The sequence below is a fragment of the Lepidochelys olivacea genome (genome assembly GCF_965140295.1).
Source record: "Lepidochelys olivacea isolate rLepOli2 genome assembly, chromosome: 1".
In the NCBI taxonomy this organism is placed as follows: domain Eukaryota; kingdom Metazoa; phylum Chordata; order Testudines; family Cheloniidae; genus Lepidochelys; species Lepidochelys olivacea.
This window is the reverse complement of record NC_140411.1, coordinates 39987577-40008493: the sequence shown is the minus strand read 5'-3', so window position 1 is coordinate 40008493 and position 20917 is coordinate 39987577. Positions and strand designations below refer to the sequence as shown.

Sequence of the window (20917 nt, the reverse complement as noted above, 5' to 3'; positions counted from 1 at the left end):
CTGCAATGTTCAGGAGGTCAGACTAGTCAATGGTTCTCAACCAGCAGCCTGGTCAACACACGTGCGGCCCATATGACATCCTCAGGGCCATACAAATAGTATATATACTGTGTGGATGTGGCCCACAGGACACACACAACTGCATATGTGGCCCACAGTGGTAAATAGGTTGAGAACCGCTGGACTAGATGATCATGATGGTCCCTGGTAGCCTTAAAGTCTATGAACTCTTCTCTGTGATTTTCAGTAATGTGCGGTTGATATTCCAGCAGTACCACGTTAGAAGCGTTCCTTAGCTTAAAATGAAATAACTTTGTTTTATCATTACCAGAACTATCTAAAATTATTCAAATGAAAAATGGGTCTTTTTCCTTTGAAAACGAAAACTTGTATGAAAAAATTGTTTTTATTAATTTTCTTGGGGTTTTATGAAATCTGGAAAAACTTTCATTTTGAGTTTGTCCCTCCTCCTTCCCAACCATCCTGTTGCTGGAACCCTGCACCTCCCTATACTAGAGTTAAGGGGGACTGGAAATAAAGGGGGTTGTCTCCCTATGTAGCAGATGTTAGGACCCCCAAGTCACCTTCTGGATTCCTGAGGGCATGCCTCCACCTAAATTCACTTACAATTCCTGTTTATCAGGGAGCTCTATCTTTTCTGTAATGAGTATCTGCATTGGACATGTGACAAGCCTGCTACCTTCTGAATTGCAACATCTTAATCTAACCTCCTTACCTACTTCACTGGGTCCATGACCTGCTGTAGAGAAGGCAAAAACCGCAACCCTCCTCAACCAGTTTGGGAGTGAGGGAAATATTCTTTCCCAGCCTCCCCCCCCCCCCAAGGTGACTAGCGCAAACCCACAGCAGATCATAAAACCTGGTTCTACTCTGCTCCCATGTGTGGGAGGGAGAGCTGCTGATCAGTGTTTGAGAGAGAGTTCCTTTTGGTGCACATGGTGGGTCAGTGTCCCTCCCTGGTCCAGCCATGTCCTGTTCCACTCCACTCTGGTAAGTCCATCGCATTTCTGTCTCCCTTGTACCCCAGAAGTAGTAGGGACCTTTAAAGGAACCTTGTCCTCTTTTTTTTTTTTTTTTTTTTTTTTTTTTCCTCCTGCTGCCCAGGCAAGTCACTGTATTCAGTTCTGGTGAGCACATTCTTAGTCACTTTTCAGAGTACGACTGCACTGAAAATGAATGTTGTTTTTGTGGATGATGCCTTACTCCCTGGCAACCTGTACAAAACGGTCATAGCAACGACTAACTTTAACAAATGATGCTATATCCAAAGGGGAGAAGGTGACTAGATAATAATGCTATCTGATCTAATGCTATAATGCAGGCAAGTTTCTTGTGGTACAGAAGAATTACATTTAAATTCTAGAACACAGTAAAAGTAAATGTTTTTGCAGTTATGTCTATATGAGAGTGAAAAGCTTTTTTGTTTTGTTTTTTTTAAGCAAGTGGCACTATTCATTACTTTGATGCTTTGAAGTAAAATTCAGAGAGCAGATTTTGCTTGCTCTGCATTATTTCACTCTTTACCTCAACTTATGTACATTTCGTTTTGTTTGGAAAAAGGGAGTCCCTGAATTAGTGCACCTGATTGGTTAAAAAATTAACAGGGTACTCCTCCTTAAATAAATTTTAAAAGGATATCTTAATTTTAAAGATCCTGTTTGGCTCTCTTCATGTTTGCGTACTGCTAAAGCTTGATTAGGATGAACAAATTAAATTATAGCGTAGGAATTCAGTGTGCAAATTTTGGTGGCCCAGGTATACTTAACTCTTATGCAGCACTCTTCAACTTTAAAGAAATTTTTAAATAGTGGCTAATCTTTAAAATCCTTAGTATTAAAAAGTCTGTGATATCAAAGTTGTTAAAGGAGTGCTAAAGCATTTTAGATCACAGTTGTCTCTTTATTCATTTAAAGTGCAGCTGCAGAAAACTAATAAAATGAATCTAATTTGCTTGCACTCTGCTCTTTTAGTTCTGGTAAAGGGACATTGCTGCTTTTACCAGATGTCCCAATTGCTTTTATGCAACCATGGAGTGAAGTGTGTTTTGGGCAGGTAGGCTACTTATTTGTTTACCTCGTTTGGAATTTGTACTATTTGCTATGATGTACATGAACTCTACTATGATTAATTGCAAAACAACTGTACTATATTTGTCTTTGTCTTTAACAGAAGGGGACAATATAATTTGCAGAAGATTTTTGACTGAACAAGATATTCAAGGAAGGAGAGAAAAATGCCAAAACCAGTAAGTGGATGCCTCCTTGCTCTTCTAAAATTTGACATAATAGCCATAACGCTTCCTGGACTAGGAGTACTTGTGGCACCTTAGAGACTAACAAATTTATCTGGGCATAAGATTTCGTGGGCTAAAACCCACTTCATTGGATGCTTGTGGTGGAAAATACAGTAGGAAGATACATACACAGAGAACCTTGGCCAAACCGGACGGTCTCTACGCAAAAGAATAAATGGACACAAATCATATGTCAAGAATTATAACATTCAAAAACCAGTCTGAGAACACTTCAACCTCCCTGGTCACTCAATTACAGACCTAAAAGTTGCAATTCTTCAACAAAAAAACTTCAAAAACAGACTCCAACCAGAGACTGCTGAATTGGAATTAATTTGCAAACTGGATACAATTAACTTAGGCTTGATTAGAGACTGGGAGTGGATGGGTCATTACACAAAGTAAAAACTATTTCCCCATGCTAATTTTTTCCCCTACTGTTACTCACACCTTCTTGTCAACTGTTCGAAATGGGCCATCCTGATTATCCATATAAAAGTTATTTTTCTCCTGCTGCTAATAGCTCACCTTAATTGATCACTCTCATTATAGTGTGTATGGCAACACCCATTTTTTTCATGTTCTCTGTGTGTGTGTGTGTGTATATATATATCTTTCTACTGTATTTTCCACCGCATGCATTCAATGAAGTGGGTTTTAGCCTATGAAATTTGTTAGCCCAAATAAATTGGTTAGTCTCTAAGGTGCCACAAGTCCTCCTTGTTCTTTTTGCTGATACAGACTAACACAGCTACCACTCTAAAACCTGCTCCCTGGACTGTGATCTTGTCAGATCTCATAAGCTAATAATCAAGGTTGGGTCTATTTAATACTTGTATATGGGCAAGCGTCCAAGATAGAAAATCTAGGTACTTCAAAAAGTGGTGATTAGCATTTAATTTTGGGAGGCCCTACTCTCTGACAATACTGAACTAACATTGCAGCACTGTGTTAGGGGGAATTGTGCTTCTGGAGTTTCTATATTTCAGGTGAAACATAATGGTGAAAAGTGGCTGCAGAGATGCACTTCATGCATCTGATTCATTGCCTGTTTAAGTCAGTGGAAGTACTTCCACTGTCTTAATGTGTATTGGATTGACCCTGTGTGGGGGCTTGCAGGGAAAGACTTGCTTAGCTGAGCAGTGATAACAGTCCCTATGGTCGGGGGTGGGGGGAGTGATGAGTAACAATGTAATGAAACTTATGTGTCAATTTAGAATGCCATGGCCTCCACTGCACCATGAGACTGGCCTGGATGTCTTTTGGCTTGATTCCTTGGTGGAAATAACTTGGATCTTATTTGTGGTTTGGGACTGTAAATGCGAGAGGAAGACAAAGCACACACTTTTCATAGTCTGATTAGCGCCTCATTTGCATTGAGGCCAGGTCTCATCCATGTTCCTGCTGAGATGAGGGACACAAACTGGTTAACCCTTAAACTTCTGCTTCCAGAAAGGTTCCAATATTATTTGAAGAGAATATTATTGGGAGAATATTACTAAGCCACTGAATCACTCTGCCAGAGCTTTAGTAGGACCGTAAGACTCTCCTCTACCATCCATAAAATGGCTTCTAGTTGTCCCTTCATCCTCCAAGTTTCATTGACATGGAATGGCCTGTTTGCTTATTCTCTGTATTTAATGGGAGCTTGAATGCTATTTCTGCCTTGTACTCAGCCACTGGAATAAATAATTTTGGTAATACCTAGCCCTTATGTATCTCTGTTGTTCAGTAGCTCTATAAGAAATTTTGCTGTTGGTTCAGACTTGTCAGTATAAGGAGATTGTTTTCTTTTATGGCTACACCCTTTCCATTGGAAGCTGTGTGTTAAATGTAGGAAAATGCCACAACACACGGACTTGTGACCCAGTGAGGCTTGATTCTCTTAATAGGGCTTTCAGTAGAGCTTCCCAACTGGGTGGTGGGGGTTTTACTGGTCCTTTAAGACTGAGGAGGGAAGTCTCTGGGGCCATCCTACTGCATTACAGGGATTTTTATTTAAACCCAGATCCATGGAACAACTAAAGCAACTGGGAGGAAAGTGGCTTGAGGAGAACACAGGCTGCTACCTCTGTCTGGGGCCTGAGACCAGAACCTTGAAGTTTGGGTGGGCAAGGCTCCCTTTTACCTTGGCTAGCCAGAGAGAATCCTGGGCAGTATAGTCCCAGGGCTGCTGGGAAGAAGGGAGGAAGTAGGCTAGAAACTGCTTTCTTCCCTCATAGCTGAGACTGGAGGGAGTTAGAAGTGCTGGCACTCTCTCTCGGAGACCAGGAAAATTTGAATACCAGATCTCAGAGAAGAATCTGGACTCCTGTTAGGGAGGGGTGCAATTGTTTTATGGGAACTTTTATACAAAACTTCTCAATTTATTGTCTTGGCCTTTGCCAGCTGACCTCTGGGGAGAATGTGAAATCCATGGAGGAATACCAAGTGAAATAAACACATTAGGGAAGGGAGTTACAGTAACTCCTCGCTTAACGTTGTAGTTATGTTCCTGAAAAATGCTACTTTAGGTGAAATGATGTTAAGTGAATCCAGTTTCCCCATAAGAATTAATGTAAATTGGGGAGGGTTAGGCTCCATGGAAATTTTTTTTGCAAGACAAAAGACTATATATATAAGCAATGATGATTGGGAAGCTTGGTTAAGATGGTCAAGTCAGGGTGGAAGAGGGTGGGATATCTTCCAGGGAATGGCTTACTGCTAGATGATGAACTAGCCCTCGGCTGAGCCCTCAAGGATTAACACGTTGTTAATGTAGCCTCATGCTCTACAAGGCAGCACGGATGGGGGGAGGGGAGACAGCATGGCAGAGAGAGACAGACACACCGAGTATGTGGGAGAGAGACGCGCATTGCCCCTTAAAGTACGCTGACCCCACTCTAAGTACACTGCCTTTTTAAGTAGACCAGCAAGTTGAGACAGCAGCTGCTGCCAGCAAGCTCCCTCCTTTGTGAGCCCTGTCGTGTTCCCCCCCTCCCCCCCACTCTGTAGAGATGGGGTAAAGGAATGGGGAGAGGGGAACGCCCTGATATTAGCACCCCTCTTCCCCCACCCCCTTGCACGGCAAGCAGGAGGCTCCCAGGATCAGCTCCAAGGCAGAGGGCAGGAGCAGTATATGGCCGTGAGGGGAAGGACAACTGAACTGCCCGGCAGTTGATGGCCTGCTGGGTGGCTGCTGAACAGGGAACTTAGGGGGGCTGCAGGTCCACCCTGGTTCCAAGCCCCCACCAGCTCGCTCCAATGGGTTGCTCTTCCTGTAAGCAGTGGACATAACAGGCGGCTGCCAAACAACATTATAAGGGAGCATTGCACAACTTTAAACGAGCATGTTCTCCAATTGATCAGCAACGTAACAATGAAACAACATTAACTGGGATGACTTTAAGTGAGGAGTTACTGTACATGACTGTATTTTGGAGAAATCCACTGGCATTACCTTCTATAAATGCCATCAACTGCACCTACTGTTAATAAGTAATGCAGAATGCAGGACCACACTTTCACACAGCATTGAGCAGCATTATGAGACTTATACTATCTTCCCTCAGGCTTTTCACTGGCTGCTTTTGAAGTGGTGGATGGACTTCTTTTTAGTTGGTCCTTTTTTTTTTTTTTTTAAACGGCCTGATTGTCCTAAACAGTGGTTATGTTCAAGACTTGTCTTTATGAAAATATATACTGTGACATCTGCTTCCTTCTAGGAGTCCTACTGTTGTGCCTGGGGTTAGAATGTGATTTGTGTGTTTCCCTGTGGCCAGTCCTAAGCAGTGGAAGGACTCTCTCTCTCTCTCTCTGGGCATCTGCCTCATCTCATCTCTCAATTTAAAAACAGCCAACTAACAGCCAAATAACTCTTTTTTTCCCCAAGTTCATTGTGAATTAAATCCTTGTATGGACCTCTTTTTTTCATGTAATGGCTACTCTAACTTTTTATCTGTTCTGTATTTGTTGATTTTTAGTTGTAATGTATTTTAGACTTAACTCTAAGCTGTGACTGGTGCCTTAATTACTGTAGAGCAGGGATCTCAAAATCAAATCACCATGAGGGCCACATGAGGACTAGTACATTGGCCCTAGGGCTGCATCACTGACCCCTTTTAATACAAAGTTACAAAAGTCCCCCTCTGCCCCCGGCCCCACTCCCACTCCACCCCTTCCATGAGGCCCCACCTCTTCCCCACCCCCATTCCAACCCCTTCCTGAAAGTCTCTGCCCCCTCCCTGCCCCTATTCCAACCCCTTCCCCAAATCCCTGTCCTGGCTCCGCCTCCTCCCCTGAGCATGCCAAGGCCCCGCTCCTCCCCCCTCCCTCCTGGAAAGTCCTAAGCACTGCCAAACAGCTGTTTGGTGGTGGGAAGTGCTGGGAGGTAGGCGGAGAAGCGGGGATGTGGTGTGGTCAGGCGGGGGGTGAGGGGCGGGGGGGAAGTCAGTGCCTGTGGCGGGCCACAGGAAATAGCATGCGGGCAGCATGTTTGAGACCCCTGCTGTAGCGCATCTCATGGGTTGGCACTTAATGTTATAATGAGAGAGCACTTTGATAATACAATGCTATAGCTCTCTTTTTACCTGTATTACTATGACTGTTCTAGCTGTTGTCTTTTTTATAATGTCTTGGTTGGAATGTTAGTGGTCTAATATGTAGAATTCAGATGATCTAACAAATTCTTGTAAAGTGTGAGCCTGGGCAATATAACACATTCATTGATTTCCTTTTTTTAGGTGAACCTTCATACCAGTGTAGAATAAATTTTACCTTTTGATCTTGGAATCATCATGAAGCTCATATACATTGTTTCAACTTTGAAAGACTTAGTAGCAAAGACCTCTGCCAAACTGTGTTTGGCTTCAGTGTATTAGCCTGCTATAAAGAAGTATTTTATATTTCACTGCTACCTCTAACACAGCTGCAGATCACAGTGAAATCGAGAGAGGATCTCAGTTTCACTATTTGTGTTTAGATGGAAAATAGATCAAGTTGGCTGAAATGTTGAACACAGAATCCAGCTGGCAGTTTTGTATCACAGATGAATTTAATAACAAAACCTAGCTTCATAATTCTTAAGACTTTCTCAATACTAAGTCTCCTTCTGGGATCATGTTCATGCGACTGTGAATGAGATCTTTTGAGTGGTAATAGAAAGCCATTATTTAAAAGGTGGGAGTGTTTGATCACTTATACATTATTAGGCCAAATAGTTGGAATGAAAAATTGGAGTTAGGACTTTTAAAGATATTAAGATGATGAGTACTCTAGAAATATCTAGGATTGATAATTAATGTAGCATACTTTTTCCACTGAGGCTATATTTGGGATCCATTTAGGCTATTTCTCATAGGCTATTTATTTAGCATTGCCTGTACTCTTCTACACTCTCAACTCTATTGGGCATCATGGAATTTAGCTCCAGATCCAGTTTCCATTGTAATCTTCTAGTGATTTCAATGGGAGTTGCATCAGGCCCTTAACTCTGATCACAAAAGATAATTATTATCAATGGATGTATGACCATTGAAAGGTTTAGTTACCCCAACAGCCTGAAAGAGTAGAATATTTGTTTAATGTTTTTTCCAGCATGTTCTTCCCAAAAAACTGAATCAACATCATTTTTAACTGTATGCCATTTTCCCAGATCTTCACCTAAACTAGAAGCATTGAGACTAAAATTAGATATAGTTACATAACTGTTAATCATTTCATAACCTAAGAAGATTAGGTTTAATTGACCGTAGCATTTACAGAGAGTAAGAGGGCTTCTACAATTTTTTTCCCCACCAGCTATTTTTGGTCAGACTTTGGAGTATGTGCAAAGCCCTAGAAGAGAGAGGATGACACTACATAGGACACCTAATGATGGTAAATAGTGTAGATGCAACAAAATAAAAATCTACGCTGGAAGGGAGTGTAATTTAGCATATCTTTTTTAGATCTTTTCAGGTATAGAATACCTGAAAAGCAGTAGACTTCAGATTGTAGAACAATGTTGACATCCTAACATTTTCTTAATTATCTTAAATTTTGAAAGATTATAGTGAATTTTAATAATTAGTATTTAAATTTGACGCTTGAATTGAATATACTGTAAGTTTACTTTTTTTGGCTATATAAGGTTTAGTTATATCACTTTCATAGGAAAACCTTTCACATTTACTTTCCTGTTATGTGGTAGGCCTTGTGACCTCAGGACCGCCCTGCAAGTGGCCCCTCACCTCAGGTTTCCTTTGTGAGTAACCTAAAGGACTCCACTTTAGGCTCTTACTTAAATATCACCCCTCCCGGGGTCCAATTTATTACAAAATATTGTGCAATAATCTCTAACAAGTCCCAACACATCATCCATATCCCCTCCGAACATACACTCCTTGCTGTCACCATACCCCAGTGTCTTCCATCACAGCAAGGTTCCTTATCTGTCCTCTTCCATCCATCTTCCAGGACAGCCATCCACAGTCCTTCCGCCTGGGGTTGCAACCCAGCTGTTCCCGGTGGGAACTCCCACTGCCTCTCTGCCAGGACGATTCTTACGAGGAAAGCATTCCTCATACACCCCTTGGCCCTTCTCACTGTTCCTTGGGGTCCAATTCTCAAGCAAGGAGATGTCAGTGGATAAGCCCCTCCACTGCTGCTCCTTCCTTTTGCCTTCTCTGTCCCTGGGCTCTGGTGCTCCAGCATAGAGCCAGCAGGCATCTCCCTCTGCTCTCTGGCTTGGGGGACATCAGCCAGTAAAATCCCTTTTTCTGCTCTCCTGCCTTCAGCCTTCTCGCAGGAACCACTTTGTCTCTGGTAGTTCTTATCTCCTAGGGCCCTTCTTCTGACTGACTCCGTTTGCTCTGACTCCTGACTGACCGTTACTAGCCCCCAGGTGCTGCCCTGTCTGACTAATTGGTTCAGCTGGGAGCACCTGGACTGGAAAAGGAGAATTGAGACCAGTTCCATTTAACTGGCCAGCTACCCTGTTATGCGTAGCTAAATTACAATTCAAATAGATTTATTTGGCATTTATTTTCACAGTATAAATGGATATATAGGTGGCCAACAGAGGGTATGGTGTACACTGCAGTGTAAGCCAGGGGTTAGTGAGATTTGAGTCCACAAACCCTGGGTTTGCAAGCCCAGTGCTTTAAGCTTCCACACTGCATATTGACCATAGGTTTGGAATTTCTGGCCCAGGGCCTTTAGCCCAAGGCTTCGGCATCCACATTGCAGTACACAGACTGAATCAAAGCAATTTATGTCAGGCTTCCTAGTGCCTTCCACAGCTGTGGTTGCTCTAGTCCCTGGTTCGTGGTGCAGTGTGGGGAAAATTTGACTGTCCACCCTGCATGTTACAGGAGGTTATCAGAGCCTGGTAGGTTCTCAGCAGATCCTGCCGAGCTGTATTTTGGGTCTGCACACTCCCAGCAATTGGAGCAAGCAGCAGGGAGGAGTCACCATTTGAAGAGCTTCTTTTGCTTGCACTTTTACTCCAGCAAATGAGCAGAGCAGCCATGAGATGAAGCGGACATTCTTGCGGCAGTTTCTGACCTACTGAATGCACCTGTTGGAGGAGGAGGGAGATACAGGATACAGAAAAATGGAGCTGACTGATGCTGCTCATGACTCTTTTTGTGTAGCCTCTGATGCCACCTACATAGACCAGCACTTCTGGTGCAGGGCCACAAACACATAGTGGACCTGGGATGGCCAGCAGTGAATCCCAGACTTTCCCATGAAGAAAGCTACATTTCTGGAGCTTTGTGAGCAGCATGCCCCAACCCTCCGGCATTATGACATTCATGAGGGCATCCCAAATGGCCAGAAGCAAGTTGCTGTAACCGTGTGTAAACTGGCTACCTCAAACATCTACAGGTCCGTTGCAAACTCGTTTGGCGCTGGAAAGTCAATCAAGGGTAAAATGGTTGTGGAGGTTTCTAAGGCAGTCAGGCATGTGATTTCCACAAAAGTGGTGGGCATAAACAATATTCCTGAAGTAACTGCTGGTTTTGAGGAATGGGGTTTCCAAATGATACTGGGGCCATTGATAGGATTCATGCTCATAGTTTGCCCACTTCTTGCCCAAGAGTACATAAACTGCAAAGGGTACTACTCCTTTACTGTGTAGACCCTTGTGGACCACACAGGCAGATTTATGGACACCAACATGGGCTGCACTGGAAAAGTCCATGATGCCAAGGTTTTCTGATGATTGGGAGTCTACATTCATGGACAGGCTGGGACACTATTTCCACTAAATGATATTGTTATAAATGGAGATACTGTTCACACTGTTAACATGGGGGACCCTGCATGCTCCCTTTTGCCTTGGCTACTGACACACATACTGATCTCAGAAGGCCTGGCAAAAGAAGGTTCAATTAGGCTTTCAGCAGGTGCATAATGGTGATTGAATGTCCTGCTGGAGGGGATGGGTTGAGATTGCCTACAATGACATATGGCCCATCTGCAGCTGGTAGTAGCAAATATCCACAATAGCCAGAGATGGGAAAGTCTCTGAGCTACTACAGTTAATTCTTTTGCAGGTGTCTGACTGGTGGGTTTTGCCGACACGCTCAGGATCTAACCGAGCATCATATTTGGGATCAGAAAGGAGTTTTCCCCCAGGTCAGAGAGGCAGAGACCCTGGGTTTTTTCCCTCCTTCTGCAGCATGGGGCACAGGTCACTAAGCTGGTTTAAACTAGAGTAAATGGTGGATGGCCTTGAAGTCTGTAAATCATGATTTGAGGACTTCTGAACTCAGCCAGAGGTTATGGGTCTATCACAGGAGTGAGTCAATGAGATTCTGTGGCCTGTGATGTGCACAGAAAGTCAGACTCAGTTATCACAATGGTCCCTTCTTTCTGACCTTAAAGTCTGAGTCTGTGGTGCTGTTTACAGACCCGTTTGGATGCCTGTGTCATCAATGCCATTATTGTGGTTTGCTGTGCTCTTCATAATCTGTGAAGCCAAAGGTGAACCATTTGCTCCTGAATAGAGAGCTATGACAGTAATGGATTGCTGAACTTGTACACTCAGACAGAAAGTGCACCTGCCACAGCTAGGGCAGGATGCATCGGGGCAATATAAGTCAGGAATGCTCTTTACTCCTATATTATGGATTTTCATGGGCCAGTGAAATAGGGAGAATAGTACATTTGAGTGTGATTGTACAGTCCTTACAGTAAATGAGGTGCTATCACATCATGCAATGAAATGTTGGGGGAGGGGTAGATTGCTATGCGTTGTAATTATGAATGACATGAGTGCTTCTAAACTGGCAGGGACTGGATTTACGGGAGGATGTAGAGAAATATATTGAGAAATAGTGTTTGCATATAACTTCCCAGTTGTCTCTCATCATGTGTTTACCTTAATTATTTGAAGCATACATTACGTAATGTGATGCATTGATGGCAATAAAATTTCTTAGCAAAATAAAAACCTTCTTTTTGAACATATTTTAGAAAAGTACAATATTAAGTCATTGCCAGGTAGGTCAGGTGCCATTAGCACATGAAAACAATAGTAATAAACCAACACCAAAACCCTTAACAAAGTGCATGAAGAGGCCAAACAGTTTCATACAATAAACTCCCTTACTGTTGTGTGTCTCCTGGCCACCTGTTTGTGTTCCTTCCTATTTGGTGCCGCTTCCAGGGTTTGGAGTTGTTCACGAGGTGGAGCTTTGTCTGCACAGGAGTGGAAGCTTGCAGGGGAAGGGAGGACTGCATGGGACAGATTTGCCATGTCCAGCTGCTGCTAAGTCCCAATTGCACAGGCAGCCCAATCATATAATTGATCTGCAGGATATCGAACCATGGAGGGGACTCAGGACAGGTTCAGCAGGAGCCTGTAGTACTCTGGGGGCTATAGGCATTATCAGCATCTTGAACAGGTCTTTCTCCTGGGTTCCTCCCTGAGCTGATGTTCCTGCTCCAGAAACTGTGCTAGAAGCCTCTCCTCAAATGCTGAAACTCTGTCCTCTTGCTCTGCAGCCAGTGTCTTGCCTTCCACTTGCGCTGAGTTTTTCTTCCTCTGGTACTATACCTGCTTGTTGGCCCTGTCCAGAATTTCCACCATCATGGAAACACTTCTGCTTGGACCTGTCCATGACTGTTCTGCATTCCAGGGTCCTGCTGGAGTGGGCCCACTCTACCAAGGTTGAAGGACCAGCAGAGCTCAAAGGGACTAAAAGCAGAAATCAAACAGTACATTATTGTTTCAGTGCTTCACAATAGGTTCAGTGCCATCCACAGGCAAATGTGCCTTGTGGAATCTCAAGGCCAAAACATGATACTTTGTAAAATTGAGCTTCAGTATATTCTGAGAGGAATGCCTCAGCTCAGTTAATCACAGTGAAAATACTGCACAGTCAATGGCAAGTTAGCTTACAGTTTTTTTTAATTGCTGAGCTCCTTGAGAGGCATGGGGGGAGCTTACTACAGAAACCTTCTCTGTACTTTCAGACATTGTACTTTCTTGAGGACATTACAATCCCAGAGGTTCCAGAATGGCAAAGGGAAATTTTATTTCAAGCTGCTTATTTCAAACTATTATGTTTGCAGCTGTCGATGCCCGGGATTGGGTCAAAATTCATGGGGGAATCAACAGAATGCTGTGTTAGTGTTCACAAGAACAGAATTGTTAGACACATAGGTGAACATAATTTGTTGGGAAAGAGTGAACATGGTTTTTGTAAAGGGAAATCATGTCTCACCAATCTTTTAGAATTCTTTGAGGGGGTCAACAAGCATGTGGACAAGGAGGGTTCAGTAAATATAGTGTACTTAGATTTTCAGAAAGCCTTTGACAAAGTCCCTCACCAAAGGCTCTTAAGCAAAGTAAACTATCATGGGATAAGAGGAAGGTCCTCTCATGAATTGGTAACTGGTTAAAAATAGGAAAGAGGGTAGGAATAAATGGTCAGTTTTCAGAATGGAGAGACAGTGGTATTCCCCAGGGGTCTGTACGGGGACCAGTGCTGTTCAACATATTCATAAATGATCTGGAAAAAGGGGTAAACAGTGAGGTGGCAAAATTTGCAGATGATACAAAACTATTCAAGATAGTTAAGTCCAAAGTAGACTTTGAAGAGTTACAAACGGATCTCACAACACTGGGTGACTGCGCAACAAAATGGTAGATCAAATTCAATGTTGATAAATACAAAGAAATGCACATTGGAAAACATAATCCCAACTATCCATATAAAATTATGGGGTCTAAATTAGCTGTTAACCACTCAAGAAAGAGATCTTGAAGTCATTGTGGATAGTTCTCTGAAAACATCCACTCAATGTGTAGTGGCAATCAAAACAGCTAACAATGTTAGGAATAATTAAGAAAGAGCTAAGTAATAAGACAGAAAATATCCTATTGCCTCTATAAATCCAGGGTACACTCACATCTTGAATACTGTGTGCAGATGTGGTGCCCCATCACAAAAAAGATATATTAGAATTGGAAAAGGTACAGAAAAGGTCAACAAAAATCATGAGGGGTCTGGAACAGCTTCCATATGAGGAGAGATTAATAAGACTGGGACTTTTCATCTTGGAAAAGAAATGACTGAGGGGGGATATGATAGAGGTCTATAAAATCATGACTGGTGTGGAGAAAGTAAATAAGGAAGTGTTATTTACTCCTTCTTGTAACAGAAGAACTAGAGGTCACCAAATTAAATTAATAAGCAGTAGGTTTAAAACAAACAAAGGAAGTATTTCTTCACACAACGCACAGTCAACCTGTGGAACTCTTTACCAGAGGATGTTGTGAAGGTCAAGACTATAACCAGTTTCTAAAAAGAACTAGATAAATTCATGGAGGATAGGTCCATCAATGGCTGTTAGCCAGGATGGGCAGAGATGGTGTCCCTAGCCTCTGCTTGCCAGAAGCTGGGAATGAATCACTTGATGATTACCTGTTCTGTTCATTCCCTCTGGGACACCTGCATTGGCCACTGTCAGAAGACAAGATACTGGACAAGATGGACCTTTTGTCCAACTCAGTATGGCTGCTCTTATGTTAAGTCTCGGTGTCACAGGCTCAAGTTGCATCCATACTACAAAATGATGGGAGTTTGGGTTGGAGCTCCGTGAGACTTGAGCCCTCAAACACTCCATGTGTGTGAGGTCAGGGGCTGGGCCTGAGTTAGAATTGTGTGTAGATGGAAAGGGGTTTGGGGCTTGAATCTGAGCATGGGTTTACATGCAGAGTAGACATACCCAGAGAGGACTGATTTATTTTTTAAAATGTGCATGCAGTGACTTTGTATAACCATAGTGTTGCTATTGTTGTTTACTGTGTCATGCTTTCCTTACCTTATTCTGTCAGCTTTTGTTACATCCACTTATGTGTTGTCTTTAGTTATATTGGTACAGAGACTGCCCCGGGTACTACTGTAATTCAGATAATTTAAAATGCACAATACAGTTTATAGGCAGTTGGCATTTGACCTAGAATGATGGAATGACTGGAAGAAACTATAACTTTTAATATGTCTAGCTTAATCATGATTTGTTATCTGGTTTATACAGTTATGATTGCATTTTCAATATTTAATTTTGCTTTGTAGTATTATATGCCAAACTTTGAGTCCTTGGAGACTTCAGTAAAATAAATTTTAAAGAATGCATGTTCGGAATTTCAAATGTTAATAGAGATGAGAATATACTGTCCCACCTGTGTGCCCTCATTTCTTGTCTCTCCTCCCTCTCCATCTTCTTTTTCAGTTGAATGTAATCAGTCCTGTTTTCGGACTAATGTACCTGACTTCCAAAACAAACAAGTGCATGAAGAAAGACATTATTAAATGAAGATACTAATAAATGCAAAGTAAAGCTGTTCAAAAGATTTCATTTTTTCATGTTTTTTTTCAAAGAAGGCAAATAGAAAATGGTCCAAAACATGTTTCAAAATTAGGTGTGGCACACAGTGGGATTTGGTCTACACACGGAACCTATATTGCTATTTTGACATCACTCAAGGGAAAATCCACACCACTGAGTGATGTAGTTATACTGACCTAACCCCCAGTGGAAGCAGCACTATGTCTCCTGTTGACATCTCTTGGCAAGATGGAGTATCTGCACCAATGGGAGAAGTTCTCCTATTTGGCCTAAGTAGTGTCTTCACTAAGTGCTGAAGTGGCACAGCTGTGTCGCTGCCATGCTGTAGGTGTAGAAAGCCCTAAGTTTACTGCTTTCTCTAGTTATATTAAAATTAACAGGTGAGATGAGCCCAGTGGTATTTACTGTATATCAGCAGGTCCATTATCTATTCCCCACACTTCCTGTGTTTTATGGCTTTTGCAAACTAGCTGTACTTATAAGTAAATCCTGATTATGCTAGATTACTGTGTTAGCATTTAGGGGAAAAAACGTTATTTTGTGCTTAGTTTATATGAGCAGAGCAGTGAGATACTGCAATTTAGGGCAGACAGGTAAGCCAAGCCTGTTAGGCTATTATTTTAAAGGCTAAGTGATAAGTGACAAAAGAACCATGACTTAACTTGAAAATAATTGTATTGCAATTATTTTTTGCTATTTTAAGATATACACAAGATTTTATGCTATGGGAAACTTCGGTGTGCATAGAAGTTTCATTGTTGATGGAAAAAAGAAAAGGAGTACGTGTGGCACCTTAGAGACTAACCAATTTATTTGAGCATGAGCTTTCGTGAGCCACAGCTCACTTCATCGGATGCATACCGGTATACTCCGATGAAGTGAGCTGTGGCTCACGAAAGCTCATGCTCAAATAAATTGGTTAGTCTCTAAGGTGCCACAAGTACTCCTTTTCTTTTTGCGAATACAGACTAACACGGCTGTTACTCTGAAACCTGTCGTTGATGGGTAATTATTGTCTAACGTTTATCAGGTGTTCTAAATTTATTTGTCCATTCATTGTTGCAATACATTGACAAAAAGCATTTTTTAGAAATAAAAAAGAAAACTGATAGGTGCTGGGTAAGAGAGAAGATACAGTGCTGAGGGACCTCTCCTTGTCAGAGCCCTGATTTATTTTTTTAAACTTAATTTCCTTCCCTGGCTGCCTCTCCACCTTAGCGTCTATCAAGTCCCGGAATTGGTAAATACCCCCTTTTCTCTCTCAGGACTGGTTTACACTAAGAATTTATATCAGTACAATATCTCTCAGGGGGTGTGAAAAATCCAGGGAGTTACAGACCAGTCATCTTAACTTCAATACCCAGTCAGCTTAACTTCATTACCAAATAATGAAGCAATGAATTTGCAAACACCTAGAAGGTAATAAGGTGATAAGTAACAGTCAGCATGGATTTGTCAAGAACAAATTGTGTCAAACCAACCTAATAGCTTTCTTTGACAGGGTAATAAGTCTTGTTGATAGGAGGGAAGCAGAAGATGTGGTATATCTTGACTTCAGTAAGGCTTTTGATATTGTCTCACATGATCTTCTCATAAACAGAATGGAGGAATACAGCCTAGATGAAGCTACTATAAGGAGGGTGCATAACTGGTTGGAAAACAGTTCCCAGAGAGTAGTATAAGTGATTCACAATCAAGCTGAAAGAGCATATCAAGTGCGGTCCCATAGGGGTCAGTTCTGTTCAATATCTTCGTCAGTGATTTAGATAATGGCATAGAGAGTACACTTACAAAGTTTGTGGACAATACCAAGCTGGGAGGGATTGCAAGTGCTTTGGAGGATAGGATGAAAATTCAAAATGATCTGGACAAATTGGAGAAATGGTCTGAAGTAAATAGGATGAAATTCAATAAGGACAAATGCAAAGTACTCCATTTAGGAAGGACAATCAGTTGCACACATACAGGGCTGGATTAAGACTTTTATAGGCCCTAAGCACTGAAAAGGTTATGGTGCCCCCACATATGTAATTCAAAATAAAAACAATACTACACTGTAAAATAAAATTTTATTTTTCGAAAGGACACAACTTGCATGTATGCTGAAATTAAAATAGCTTCTTTCTAGATTTTCTGATTGCAAAATTCTGGATAAGTTCATTGAAGCTAACTCAACGAAGCATGCCCGCTTTCATACACAATAGGGAAAGTGAATCAAGTCTGTCCTGACACACTGATGTTCTCTGAGGGTTTTTTTATTCTTTTCAGCTGAGAGAAAGAGCATTCTGCGGAGGAGTTAGTAATTATCAATGTTAAAAAAATACGTAGTGAGATCTCTACATTTGGAAATACACATTGTATTTCGTCTTTCAGTATTGTGTCATGAAGATCAATGTGACTGAATTTCATTTTTCCTGTTTCATTAAACTTTGCGCGCATATAACAGTGGAACTGCTGTACTTCTCCACAGAGATTCATGTTCAAGTCAACAGGGTATGAGTCAACTAGCTTTTGGGAACCTTGTGAATATTGTTAGTCAGATAAGTCCATATCGTTTAGAAAAGAAAATCTACTCGATACTTCTTTGTACACTTCACCTCTCTTCATATGAGCTTCAAGTGTATCAATTATAGCATAGTAAGTACATACGTGAAATTTGTCTCTAGGATTCAGTGCTGTTTCTGTTGCACTGCTGTCATTTGCTTGTTTTTTTCCTGATTCGCTTGCAGGATTGGGCTTCTTTGTGGTTAGTATCAAGCAAGATATCTTTTGATATGTCTTCAAATCATTCCTCAAAGTGTGTAAGTGGTCTGCACATGTTTTCAAATCCAATTCTTTTTCTTGGAGAGCTTGACTTGTGTGGTAAAAGTGTTGTAAAATTTCATTCCATATGGTCAACATGAATACAAACTCTAGTTCTTGCATCTTGTTTGCAATGTTTTCTGCCTCTCGTATAGTTTTTTCCTTTTGTGATTGGTCTTCAGCTATACTTTCTAATGCATCCACAATCTTTGAGTAGGACTCCAGAATTGCACTTGTTGCCACTGCACGTGCCTGCAAGCGAGTATTAGAAAGAGATTTCAACACACGATCGTTGCCCAAATATGTTTTAAGAACTGCCCATCGGTGTGTTGAGGCAGAGAAAAATGTATAAAGTAACTGGACTGTTGAGAAAAAACTTACTGCCACCAGACAACAATCAACAGCACTGCAGCCAACAAGATCGAGAGATTTCAGAGTAGCAGCTGTGTTAGTCTGTATTCGCAAAAAGAAAAGGAGTACTTGTGGCACCTTAGAGACTAACAAGTTTATTTGAGCATAAGCTTTCGTGAGCTACAGCTCACTTCATTGGATGCATTCAGTGGAAAATACAGATTGAGAGAGTGTGCAGCACATGGTATGAATATGGCATATTTGTTCTGTTCTAAAAGCTTCTTCTGCATTCCTTGATAACGCCCTGACATGTTGGCAGCGTTGTCATAAGAAAGAAGAAAAAAAAACGAATCAAGTACGTATAACTCAGAAGAATATATCAATAATAAAACATAAGTTTATTGCAATACATGACAGGATCTGATGTCCTTGCATTATTTTGATCTACATTAGTAGGATGCCCCCCTGGTTTAGGTGGGGATAAGTAATAAAAAGAGAACAGAAAAATGGGGAAAGTGTGTAGTGGAGTGTAAGGAAGTCTAACAAAGTTCTGATTTTTCACATGATGACTACTTTGATGCTTTTTTTTTTTTTTAAATTATCAAATTTTTTCCAAAAAAAATCTTGGTTTTTTGGGTGCCCCCTGCTTTGCTGGTGCCCTAAGCACGTGCTTAGTCTGCCTATTGGGTAATCCAGCTCTGCACACATACAAAATAGGAAATGACTGCCTAGGAAGGAGTACTGCGGAAAGGGATCTGGGGGCCATAGTGGATCACAAGTGAAATGTGAGTCAACATTGTAACACTGTTGCGCAAAAAAAAAAAAAAAAGCAAACATCATCCTGGGATGTATTAGCAGGGGTATTGTAAGCAAGACATTCTACTATGTGCTGATTAGGCCTCAACTGGAGTACAGTGTCCAGTTCTGGGTGCCACATTTCGGGGAAGATGTGGAGAAATTGGAGAAAGTCCAGAGAAGAGCATCAAAAATGATTAAAGGTCTAGAAAACAAGACCTATGGGGGAAGATTGAAAATTTTTGGTTCGTTTATTCTGGAGAACAGAAGACTGAGGGGGAACATAAGTTTTCAAGAACGTAAAAAGTTGTTACAGGGAAGAGGGAGAAAACTTGTTGTTCTTAACCTTGGAGAATAGGATAAGAAGCAATGGGCTTAAATTGTAGCAAGCGTGGTTTAGGTTGGACATTAAGAAAAACTTCCTAACTATCAGGGTAATTAAGTACTGGAATAAGTTGCCTAGGAAGGTTGTGGAATCTCCATTATTGGGTATTTTTAAGAGCAGGTTAGACAAACACCTGTCAGGGATAGTCTAGATAATACTTAGTCCTTCCATGAGTGCAGGGGACTGGCCTAGATGATCTCTCGAGGTCCCTTCCAGTCCTACGATTCTATGATTCTACAAACCTAAAGAATTGCATTTTGTAGGTATACACCTGTAAAAGCTGTTATGTTTTTTTTTTTTTTAGCAATAGAATTATTTGGAAGGCATTCAAAGCAACCCAGCTGCCAGCAGGTTTAAAATAGAAAACATTTTAACAATGAACTCCTTTTCTTAGTCCTCTTCTTTTACTAAAAAAAAAAAAAAAAAAAAATTATTTTAAGAAAGGGAACATGTTGAGTGGGAAGACATGAATCTCCTGTTAACAGAGGCAAGCACATAAATGTTAAATGTAGCTGGCTGATTCTTTTTCTTTGACTGTTGCTATAACAAAATAGCTGAAGACTATGTTGGTTAGTGTAATGTGTCTAAGGGTATGTCTACACTGCAGTTAGACACCTGTGACTGGCCCATGTTAGCTGACTTGGATTGACAGGGCTCAGGCTAAGATGATGTTGAATTGTGGTGTAGATGTTCGGGCTCAGGCTGCAGTCTGAGTTCTGTGACCCTCCCATCTCGCAGGATTCTAGTGCCTGGGCACCTGCCCAAGCCCAAACATCTACACCACAGTTAAACAGCTCCTTAGCCCAAGCCCCATGAGCCCAACTCAGCTACCACAGGCCAGCTACAGGTGTCTAATTGCAGTGTAGATATACCCTAATTGACCTAGTACTGCTAATATGTGTGTTTGTATCTCTCCCAGTTGTACGTGTCAGATACTGTTTCAACACACCTCCCGTATCTGGACCTCTATCAATCAGAAACTTTATCTGAATTGGAAAACTTGCTCTTGTACAAATAGAAGATGCAAGTTAGATGTTCAGTTTGTACATTTTCCCCTTTTTTTAATGTCCCTTTGATTGTTTATATCTTGTAGATGATGCACGCTGTTGACTAATGACTTCTTGATTTGTGTCAGGTGGTTGTCACAACAGAGGATTTCTGTATACAGATCAGTACTGTTACTCCAGAGAGCTTCTAGAATCATTTTAGAAAACTGATCACTTAACAGTATAACGTACTGCATTTTATGATGTTTTTGTGACACTTTTTGTTTGGTAATAATGGTGGTGTTTCATATTAAATGTCAGTGTATTTGTTATGTGCTAAAATCTGATCCAGCTTTATTCCTTCTGAGTCCAACTGATAAAAGGTCTATTAACTTAAATTGTTAGGTAGACTTCTTAGTATTTAATTTGAAAAATAAAGCAGTTTAGGAAAGATTTAAA

The 20917-nt window shown here is 41.3% G+C and overlaps 1 protein-coding gene across 2 annotated transcripts in view; it reads left to right on the top strand.

The window, feature by feature from the left end:
• Positions 1–20917, top strand: part of RDX (radixin) — a 132260-nt gene that overhangs the window by 55527 nt on the left and 55816 nt on the right. For both annotated transcript variants that reach the window (XM_084630921.1, XM_084630920.1), the window contains exon 2: positions 2191–2266. In XM_084630921.1, the coding sequence (XP_084487047.1) occupies positions 2255–2266 (12 nt within the window). In that variant the 5' untranslated portion in view covers positions 2191–2254. The remainder of the gene's footprint in view (positions 1–2190; positions 2267–20917) is intronic.